Source organism: Motacilla alba, chromosome 3 (assembly GCF_015832195.1).
Source record: "Motacilla alba alba isolate MOTALB_02 chromosome 3, Motacilla_alba_V1.0_pri, whole genome shotgun sequence".
Taxonomy (NCBI): domain Eukaryota; kingdom Metazoa; phylum Chordata; class Aves; order Passeriformes; family Motacillidae; genus Motacilla; species Motacilla alba.
The window spans coordinates 25458208-25469459 of record NC_052018.1 but is presented as its reverse complement, the minus strand read 5'-3'; the positions used below and the strand labels follow the sequence as shown (position 1 = coordinate 25469459).

The 11252-nt window shown below is 42.1% G+C and overlaps 1 protein-coding gene across 25 annotated transcripts in view; it reads left to right on the top strand.

Moving 5' to 3' along the window:
* Positions 1 to 133: 133 nt before the first annotated feature.
* Positions 134 to 11252, top strand: part of DST (dystonin) — a 289183-nt gene continuing 278064 nt past the window's right edge. For 19 of the 25 annotated variants that reach the window (XM_038134007.1, XM_038134006.1, XM_038134001.1 and 16 more), the window contains exons 1-2: positions 134 to 463; positions 912 to 973. In XM_038134007.1, the coding sequence (XP_037989935.1) occupies positions 283 to 463; positions 912 to 973 (243 nt within the window). In that variant the 5' untranslated portion in view covers positions 134 to 282. The remainder of the gene's footprint in view (positions 464 to 911; positions 974 to 11252) is intronic. The other 6 variants (XM_038134003.1, XM_038133987.1, XM_038133973.1 and 3 more) reach the window with 2 other exon arrangements.

Genomic DNA, 11252 nt, shown 5'->3' with positions numbered 1-11252 from the left:
CCCGGCAGCCGTGCGGGCACCGAGGGGCAGCCCCATCGCAACCCTCGCCGCGGCGGCTGCTGCTGCTGCTGAGTCACGGCCTGAATCTCATCCCGCTCCTCCTCCTCCTTCTCCTCCTCCTCCCCCGCGCCGCCGCCTCCCGCCCGGCTGCCGGCTCCAGCAGCGCGGTGCCGGCGGCGATGCCCGCCCCGCTGCCGGGGGGAGAGGCTGCCCGGCGCTGCCCGGCCCCCCGCCGCTCGCCGCAGACCCGCGCACGCACAGGGGCAGCCGGGCGCTTGAGCCATGATTGCCGCGGCTTTCCTGGTCCTGCTGAGACCCTACAGCATCCAGTGCGCCCTCTTCTTGCTCCTGCTGCTGCTGGGGACCATTGCCACGATTTTATTCTTCTGCTGCTGGCACCGCAGGCTCCAGAAAGGGAGGCATCCCATCAAATCCGTCTTTTCAGGTCGCTCAAGGAGCCGAGGTAAGAGACGCTGCCGGTCCCTGAGGGCGGCGGGGGGTGTCCCCGGCCCATCCCCAGCTTTGTGCCGGCGGAGGGCCGCCTTGGCACGGTTTGGCCGGGCAAAGGCTTTAAAGAAAATTCAAGCCGAGCCCAGGACTGCGGCAGCCTTGTCTCCACCCATCCCTCAGCGAAATCTCGGCTAGAGAGAGAGAGGTGAGAGGCTGGGAACCACCAACCCCCCCACCCCCACCAGCCCTCCCCGGTCTGTCAAAGCGCAGCAGAACTTTATGCCGAACTTCTTCCCGATGAATTAAATATAAATGCCGGGCGGAGCTGCCGGCTGTGCCTGAAGGGCCAGAGCCGTCCCGGAGTGTGCGCCGAAGGGCGAGTGGCGGGGTAAACCCGTTAGCCGGGGCGAAATGCGAGGTGCAGCTGGTGGAGCCTGTGTGTCTTTCTGCTTCCCTTCCAGATGCTGTCATGAGAACTCATCACTTTCGCTCTGAGGTAATTTATTTAGCACGCAATTTCAAGGTCAGAAGTTGTTCTCTTTACCCGAGTACATATTGTCGTGGTCTTTTGTTAATGAAATCACATAGCAAACTTTTCATTTTGCATGAAAAACATAATGTCCTCTTTCATCTCTTGGTTTGTTTTTTTTCCTTCCCAACACAAAATGAGCTCTTCTTCTGTGTTACCCTAACCGGCCTGCCGATTCGTGTCATTCCCAAAGGAATTGGTTACTTGGGAGAAAAGCAGCGCTTACTGTACGTGCCAGACCTCCCTGTGTCCAAAAGCAGCCCTGAGCCCAGTTATTGACCTCGCTGTAAATACGTGTGGAGCTGGCGGGGTTTGTGACTGCAGAGCCTCTGCTCGCTTGCTGTGCCCCCAGCCCTCACCTGCGCCCTGCTCCTGTCAGGGAAGTTGCCTGCTTGCCTTGGATGATGCCGCGGGAGATCCCCGAAGGATCCAGACCACAGGGCTGCTTGGCAGGGACCTCGGGGTGTGACTTTGTATTCAGAGGTCAGGGGAATCAAAACTCTTACATGCCAGTGCTGAAAGTATAACACAAACCCCAGTCACTTCCTAGGGATTCTGAATGAGGAGCATAATTGCTGGGAAAATATGAAAAATTATATTTGTTTTAGTACTCACTTTGTTTCCATGCTGCCCTGTAGAGCTCCTGTCTAGATATTTCTCTTGCCTGGTTTCCTGCTATTGATTTAAGGCATATCTTCATGCCATTGCCTATTATTCTGAAAGACCTGAGAGACAGTTTTGCACTCAAATGATATTTTGTTTTAAATTATTTGCATTTTCCCTTATCCTGCTGTGGGTGTGAAAATTATCCAATTATGACTAATGTTTTCAAAATGTGCATGGGATACATTTTTGCAGCATGGTTTATATTGGCAATTATTTTAAAATTCTTAACTATTTTGAAATTTGTACACACCATCACAAAAAGAAGATGCCATGGGGAGTATCCTATCTTTAAACCATGAAAAGCATGAGTTTGTTGTTCACCAGTGCTCCAGTAAAGTGAACAAACAAATGTGTACCTCTGGAAATTAAAATATTTTTTCACTATTTAGTTTATCCGATATGAAATGCTTAGTTTCCGTGTAAAATTCACACAGTCCTGAGCCTAGATGGAGATGAAGTTTAATGTTTTGAAATACGTGCCATCCTGCATGGTGACACTTCAGAAGGAAGTTGGCAGAGTAATTTATTTTTATTGCTTCAGCATGTGGTTATTTGTTTATCATTCAGTCAGAAGTAGATGAATTTAAAATATTTCCTAGAAGCTTCCATTAAGGGAAACATGCTAGAGTAACTGTTATATTCTTTCATAATTTTATGTATTTTGTTTAGACGGTGTAATACTGCAGTCAGTGGTCTAAACTGTTCTTTTAAATAAGTGGTAGAGCTGTTTTTCCTTTCATTTTCTAATGAGAATTTTGATAGAGAAATGATGACTCATTTGACATCATTAAATTTTCATTTTCCAATATTTTTTCAAGTAAAATGTTATTTTAATGAACTTAATAGAAATCATTAATGAAAGAACTACAGGCATACTTCCAATAAAAATATTGGAAGCATTATCTAAAGCAGAATTTGACATTCTCTATCTATATCATCACAAAACATTATGCACATCTATATCATCACAAAACATTATGCACTTCCAACTGCAATACAATGTTGCTGAAAGCAAAGCATGATACATGAAAATATGGGCTTTGCATAATCCCCCCACCTCCAAAATTAATGTAATATCTCAGCTCCAAGTTTTATAGCACAAGGTACGTCTGCTAGCTTCCACCACGCTTAGCTGTTTGTCAGGTGTAGTTATAAATAGTGTTTCTTAATTAGAATAAAAGATAATGAAAAACAGGCTGATAGTAAATAGCAGTGGGTTGGCATTCATCTCCTGAGAGCTGGGTTCAAATCTGACTTCCATCACATGTGAACGTGCAGGTGGTCTAGCAGCAGCGCACAGAGAATTATAATTGCCCTATCTACAGAGCCTTGGCAATTCCTGCATGATTGACTGCCTGCCAGGAAAGCCTTATATTTGGAAAAATAGAAGTGTGCAAATTTATGTTGAGATTCTTTTCCACAGCCACAGCTCTCATGGTGCATGCCTTCATTGTCTATATACAGTGAGAACTACTGAATCCTTTTCTTTTAATACTGAGCCACACAATAAAAAATAAGACTACATACTATGGGAGGGTAGATACAAAATTTGAAAATGTATTTATGGTCTTTTCAGTCCTTCTGTTTTGAATTTTATATGCCACTGATGAATTGAATCCACAAATTGAATCCACCCATTTTTGTGGGTCTTGATTTTTAATGTCTCTGCAAAACACGTCTCATTATTATACATCAAAAGTCTATGCAGATATTACTTATTATAGAATGAACTTAAACATTTGACCCCCTGCCTCAAAAGGAGGTAAATTTGCATGAATCATTATGAATATAAAGTAGGTGAAATTCTGTCTTTGTTAGAGGTGCTTAATAACAGAAAACATTAACCAGGAAGATGTGAGAGTTTCTTGTGGTAATAGAATGATTGTCTCCACCTATCCACTAACACTTGCTACCATCTGAAGTTTGTCAAGCCTAATTTTTAATATGTTCTTTATTTACAGTCCTCAGGTTCATTATGACTGTAACTGCTCTTAAGATTTTTCTATTCCCCAGGTACTACAGAAATTCCATGAAGTCACAAAGGAATCACACCCAGAATAGTTAATGTTCCTAATCTCATGGAGACCTAGATATGCCACTGCTTTAAAAAGAAATCAAGTAAATTTCCAACAGAAATATTCATTGCTACATGACACATCAGACTTTGATGTAGTTGTTTACACTATTCTGTCTTTATTTTGAGAATCAGTTGTAGAATGAAATGTCTGTGCTGAACCAAAACCACACCAAAATAAGAATATAACTCAGTGAGAGTTTTACCAAAGTAGGGACTATGATCCATTGTTTGGCCTTTTATTGTTATTATTATGAAAATTATTATTGAAAAAATGTGAAAGCTATGAATGATTCACTAATTTTATTGTTCTTGTGCTCTTTGTAGAAGTTATTTTTTTCATGAAGCAGAGGAATTTTCTCTGAGTACTTTGTAGGCTTGGGCTTGATACCTTTCAATGTTTATCATTTTATGCTTCAGGAAGAGCTCTGAAAGTCTCCTCTACCTTTCAATTTAAAAGCATTGCTTACTGTGTTGGTGTTGCCACTTCTTGTGATTTAAATTTCTTTCTGAATTAGTTTTCCTCATAGTTGAAGCCTCTGGAGTCACTGGATTATGTGAGATTTTTACGTTTCAATTAAAAGGGAAGTAAGCTTCTAGCCCTTAGGCTGGAAGGAATTAATCTGAATAGTATAATTCTTAATGTCTTTTGATTTGGTGGTAAGAACTGTTGAAAAGGAAGGTTCTCATTCAGGATCTATAAATGGTTGGGTTTTATGAGATTGTGAAGGGATAATTGTGCTAATTGCTAAAGTAGCAGTTTTCATGTTATTGAGGAAAAATGACCAAATTTATAAATCTTTTGCCTGAAAATTTCTCTGAGCTTCACAGTTTTCCTTTATCTTAGGATGTCAGGGATACTATGACCTCAGGAACTGAAGGTATCAGTGTCAGTGGGTAGTCACAAGCAACATGGTATCGCTTTGTATTTATTTAATTTTGACTCACCTATTTTTGGGCAAGTTTCCTGTGAATGCTTCCACTGAAACCTACAGGTCAAAAACTACTAGGAAACAAATCAGTACAAGTTTTATAGTCCACTGTAAATTCTGACTTCACATAACCCAGGTGGGACTAAACACACCAGTAAGATAAATAGGAATTGACACTTTGTGAAAAGACTCTCTGTGAGGGGTGCCAAAGTGTGTTAACCATGTCTGTAGCAAAGGAATAACATTTGGTGGTTTGAGTTTTCCAGACCCCACATTTTCATTTCCGTACACTGAACAGTTGCTACAAGGTTGTATATATCCAGTCTATTTCAATATTCTTATTGATTACATGGATGAGGGTATTGAGTCTTTCATCAGTAAATTTGTAGATGACACTAAGCTGGGATCGTGTGTCGATCTGTTGGAAGGTAGGAGGGCTCTGCAGGGAGACCTGGAACGGTTGGATGGATGGGCAGAGTCCAATAGGATGAAGTTTAATAAATCCAAGTGCTGAGTCCTGCATTTTGGCCACAATAACCCCCTGCAATGTTACAGGCTGGGATGGTGTGGCTGGACAGTGCCCAGGAAGAAAGGCACCTGGAGGTACTGGTCAACAGCCAGCTGAACATGAGCCAGCAGTGTGCCCTGGTGGCCAAGAAGGCCAATGGTCCCCAGGTCTGTATCAGGAATAGTGTGGCCAGCAGGAGCAGGGAGATCATTGTTCCCCTGTACTCGGCACTGGTGAGGCTGCACCTTGAGTGCTGTGTCCAGTTCTGGCCCCTCAGTTGGGGAAGGACCTTGAGATGCTTGAGCACATCCAGAGGAGGACACTGAGGCTGGTGAGGGGCTTGGACACAAGCCCTGTGAGGAATGACTGAGGAAGCTGGGGTTGTTTAGCCTGGAGAAGAGGAGACTCAGAGGTGACCTTATCACTCTCTACAACTTCCTGAAAGGTGGTTGTAGTCAGTGGGTGTTGGTCTCTTTCTCCAGGCAGCAGCTGACAGAACCAGAGGACACAGTCTCAGCTGTGCCAAGGGAAATATAGCTTGGATATTAGGAAAAAAAAATTATGGAAAGAGTGGTAAAGTACTGGCATAGTCTGCTCAGGGAGGTGATGGAGTCACCATCCCTGGATGTGTTTAAAAAAAGACCGGATGTGGGACTCAATGCCATGGTTTAGTTGAGGTGTTAGGGCATGGGTTGCACTCGATGATTTTGAAGGTTTCTTCCAACCTAGTGATTTCATGATTCTGTATTGTTGTGACTAGACTGGTAGTGAAATAGTTAATCCAAAACTGATGATATTTTTAAAGAGTTAATGGATTGTCTAAGTCATCCATTATGGTACAATAGGTGCAAAACTACAGTACAACAAGTGCAAAACTACAGTACAACAATCTCCAGGAAATATATATATTACTTTGTCAACACAGATGCCCAGAAAATTGTTCATAAACTTATCCCAGGTACCTTTGCCATAATCATGCCTATTCTGAGGCTGATTGTGAGGCAGTAGCCTAAAAATACAGTTCTAGTTATCTTACCAAACAATAATGAATAGTCTTTGAAGAGTTGCACCATAATTCATCCTGAGAATTGCAGTTATTTATAAACTGCTCCAGATATGTACAGCTCCAGTGAAAGGACAAAACAGCAGACCCTCCAAGCTGAATTTGAGTCTTCTGTTTGATTGGAGGGAGTGCATCCAACAAGCACCATAAATGTGCAGGACTAGCCAGCAAAATACATTCATTCACCTATTGAAAGGATGTTTCATTGTCTTTACACAGTTGAATCAGCCTGAAAATATTTTACCTTTGTGTTTGACATGATTTCCCTCAGGATGTTTAAACTATTTTTCCATTAGCTGTCTAAGAGTTAAGGAACAGGTTCAAAGGAAAATAAATCAGAGAAAAAATAAATTGTTTTCTTAGCTGTATGAGAGCACTTACGTATAGGAATGAATGGAGAGCTATAAATACAGGTTACACTGTATAAGGACAAACCGTTCTGTCTATTTTTCATAACATATCAAATAATGGCCCACACAGAGTGTGCCACACTGAGCTGTCACATGGCAAACTAGGTATCACTGAGATCTGGTTTACTATATGTCATCTATCCATCACTCTGTCAGCTTTAGGCACAGCAGTGCTGCCTTTAGATAGCCCACAAGCATCGGTCTGTGCCGAGGAACAGGCTGTTTGGCAGTTGTATCACCAAATAGATGGCGTTTGTCTGTTCGCTGCAGCCAGACTGCTCAAGTGCTAAGCTAAACTAACTCCAGAGAAGTTAACTTGAGTACTTTTACTCTGTACTACCATGTAGTGTACAAATGCCTGATATATTTATTTAGCCTTCTGGTTGTCTGCATCTCTGCTCTGGATTCTGATGGTCTGCAGAGCTTTGAAATGCTGAGGCAATCACCTCTGAGCTCCACCAATCACCTAAAAAAAGTACTGACATTGTGTTATGGTCCACATCAGTGGTCAGGCATGGTGCTGGGACCTGCTTTATAAGTGAACACATCCTCACGGTTCTCTAGCAGGACTGGGAAAACCACTGCATAAAGATACACTACCTCATAAAAGTTCTTCTTACTCTTTAGTTTCCCATTAATATACACTTATGCCAACAACCTCATGGCTATCATGTAAGTATTTAGATATCTATGTTTCTCAGTGTCTACTGCTGTCTCTGGAAATGTGGGTTTTAGATGAGCGGCAGTTCAGTTGCGCTGTGTGCCATTTGAGTGCACACTCCCTGTACACATGAGCAGAACTCTGATTTCAAGGGGATGCAGGGGGAGCACAGCTTGTGGCCATCCGCCTGTTCACAGGCATATTGTACATGTGTACAGAATGGGAACTTCTAACTGCTGTCTTTTGCCCTAAACAAACCTCAGACTCAAACCATGAATTAGAATAGCTGAGGTCGTACTTGCAGTGAGAACATGTATTACCACATATCCTGTAGAAACTGTTCTTACACAGACAGAAGGGATCATGCAGGGCTCCATAGATCACCCACTGCTCAGAAAAGCTTAATCATCGGCACTGATTTCTCAGTTATTGGAGTTAAGAGTATAAGGGTGACAGATCGGGTTGTGGATCTTCCTTCAGAAACAGCTTAGCTCTTTAGACTGAGGGTATTAAATATAAGAAAGCACACATGAACAGGGTAGTACGACCCTTTGGGTTGTGGCTGCTCCAGGGCTCTTGCGTGTGTTTTCCTTGGGCATAGAAACCTCACTCACACTCTCTTCCATTCCCAGACTGTTTTAAGTAGAGGCACCTTTGATATGCCATGGAAGAATATGCAGAGTACAGGGTGAAGTCACCTTGATGTTTTCATGTAGGATCGGATTCAGCAGAGCTGGCTTTTTGGGGCCTGGCCATGTCAGACATGAGAGGACACCAGGCAGAGCTGCAGCCGCTCACCCTGCTCCATGTGCTCTGCAGCCTGGAGGGGTCTCAGGCTCTGGAGAGTCGGCACGTGGGCTCCTCCAGCCTCCTGGGGCAAGGACCCGGCACTGTGTGGCAGAGATGCTTTAGCACGTCTCTCACCGTGCAGACAGCTGATCTTGGCTTAGTGTTAGCAAAGCTGCCTTGGTTTTGAGCTTGTTCCTTGTTGTTCTGGTTCAGCAGCCAGCCTGGGTACTTGTTATCTGGATACTTGTACCCAAAGTGTCTGAGCCCCTGCTGGGCTCCCTTGTGCCCTACTGCCTTGCATCAAGGAGAGTCAGAGCTTTGCTGTTCCTGACTCATCAGTGGGAATGAAACATGAGCTGTGCTGAAGTGTGACAACACCATATCAGCTACAGAAACTAACTGCATTGATGTTTGGGCAAAGACACTTTTCTTGCAAGTTGTGCCAATGTCCTTATCTCCCCTGTCCACTCAGCTGTTTAAATATGGCACTCTGCTTTAGGATGGTGGGGTAGGTAGTAGAGCAGACTGGAAGTGAAACACAGATCCTATAGGCTTAATTGATGATTATATGAATTGATAGAACAAATTAAACTGAAATACATAATCATGTCAGGCTGAGGTATTGTATTTATCCTTCTTCCTTGTTCTAGAAAGAACAAAATGATACAACCAAGTTCTCTTCTGATCTGCCTCCAATACCTTCCTTCAAGTGAAGGTAGGGGTTGGAAAGTGAGTTTGTAAAAACACTATCCCCTTATGCAGCCCAACAATCTCACTGTAGGCATTTACAGATTATAGTCCTATAGAACTGCTCAGCTGATCTAGTGTTGATGTCTGCCTCAGGATTTGCTGAATGGTTCTTCAAGCCTCACTGAATGTGTCGACTAAATTTTTTGTTGGTGATAATAGGAAGCAAGGACTTGTTCAGGTATGTTGTTGGCATCTGAATCCAGTTATCTTAATAGATACCTGAATTCTAGCCTAGTTATCTTTTTATAATATATTCCTGCGAAGTCTCTCATCAGTTATGCATCTATATTACTATTTGAAAAGTACAAACACATCTTCACATGCTGTAGTGGGATATATTCTCTTACCAGTTTGTGTTTCAAACAAGCACACCGGACAAAAGAGAGTAATCTCTTTGTATTGGATGTTTGGCAGCACTCCCATGGTTTAGCAATCTCTGTTATTTCTTATTTAGCTTCTTACCATATTTTTAATATTTAAAGCTAATTTCTTCTGGCAGATCCTTGATGTATACTGGACACTGCCCAAGATGAGGAGACACGAAGAGATGGAAAATGGAGGAAGCAGGGCTGGAAAGGGGACATGCTAGGGGAATGTGCTAGTATATTTTAAATTAAACCTACCCTTGCAGACCACTGATCAAGCAGTGCACTGATTTTTTTGTTCTTAAATAAATGTTCCCTGCCTAGGGAGGCTTGCAGTGCCCTGAGGTAACAGGGAAGGAACTGGGACAAGCCATAGCAAAGCTGCTGTGGAGAGCTGCAAGCCTGTCTTGTCAGAGAACGATAGGGCTGCTTGGAGAATGGGCCAGCCTCTGTGGCTTATAGCTTTAGACAGGAAAGCGTGTTTAAAGGGTACCTTGAGACATGACTGGGTGTGCCATTTGGCTGTTTGTTTGCAGATCATCAGATTTTCCTAATGTTACAACCTACCCTGTGCTTTGATAGGAATCCTGACCTTATGACTGGAAAAACCAAACATGTCATGTTAAACAGCAGTGTAATTTAGCATGGTTATTAGACACTGAATTCTAAATTCACACCTAAACCTAGGAGCTCCTAAATACCTAAATACAAGGACTCCTATGTATTTACATGGGGAGGGGGTGCTGATTAGGAACTGAAAGCAGATTATTGATGTTCTACTTCATAAACTCAGTTGGGAAAGTAATCTTGTTCAGGTTATGTAAAAAGCAATTGCTTTAAATGCCTTTGAACGTGTGGACTTATCTTGGAATATTGCATATGCCAAATCACAGTCTTCAATATCTGAGAAATGGTTCCAGCACTGCTTAGAGTTTAGATTTTATAAGATAAGAATAATATCTCCTAAAATAAACATAAGGCATGCAAAGCAGCATCAGTGAAAGCTTGCTAATGAGGGAGTGGAATGAGAAATTGAATGTAAAATCTTACATTTTATGTTTTAAATCCTGATTCAGATCTTTATAGGAGTAACCCTTTGTAAGATTAAAAAAAATAAATCATAGAACCACACAAAAAAAGGTCGCAGTCAATTTTTTTAGTTCTGATAGAATCAAAATAGAACAAATACAGTTGCATCCTCCTTGGGTGTTAGTGAAGTAATACACTCAGTGAGTGTAGGTAATCTTCCTGTGATAGAAAATTTACACGTTACATTACTTAGCAATCTTTACTATAAATATCTTGGAGAACTTAGCTTGAATCTTGCATTTTGGGTGGAACTTGCAGAACTGGCAGTTAAATAAATGTTGTGGGGTTTTCTTTGGTTCTTTGTAAACTGATGATATTTGGGATAGAAATCTATATGGAAGAGGAAAGAGGGAAATAATGCAGTCTTGGCCACTTTTAAATTTAGAACTACTCTTACAATTCGGATGCATAGATATGGGCATATATATACACACACATATATGTTTGTCTATGTAGCAGAAAGAATCTCAAATTTTTCTCTTTCAGTGTGCAGGGGAATTTCATACAGTAAAGTTAATTAATTTAAACCTGCCATTTTAGTTGAAGTAGGTTCTTCAACTATAGGGTTTAATTATATTTCAGCCTGTCTGTAGAACAGCTGAGAATGCCAGCATCTTGAGAAGGATTTGATGCTACCCATATAAATGTTTGCAGGCCCTAAGATGCTGTGGGTTGTGTAGACATGAAAGTATCCAAGATTGAAACCGGTGGTAACTGGCAATTTGAAGGCTATTTCTTGAGGCCATTAGTTGACAATGGTAACAGATGACAATTCTCACGCACATACTACCACTGTCAGAAACCTTAAAAGCAAGAAAACAAATCTGGATATCCTATCTAAGCTTATTTTGGCTTTGATATTTATTAGTGCACCTTCATCTACAGGAATTACTCAGATATCTGTAAGTGCCTTTGCAAACACGCTTGAGTTCTGCTGTCACTGAACTGTGGCCTAATGCTAGCTAG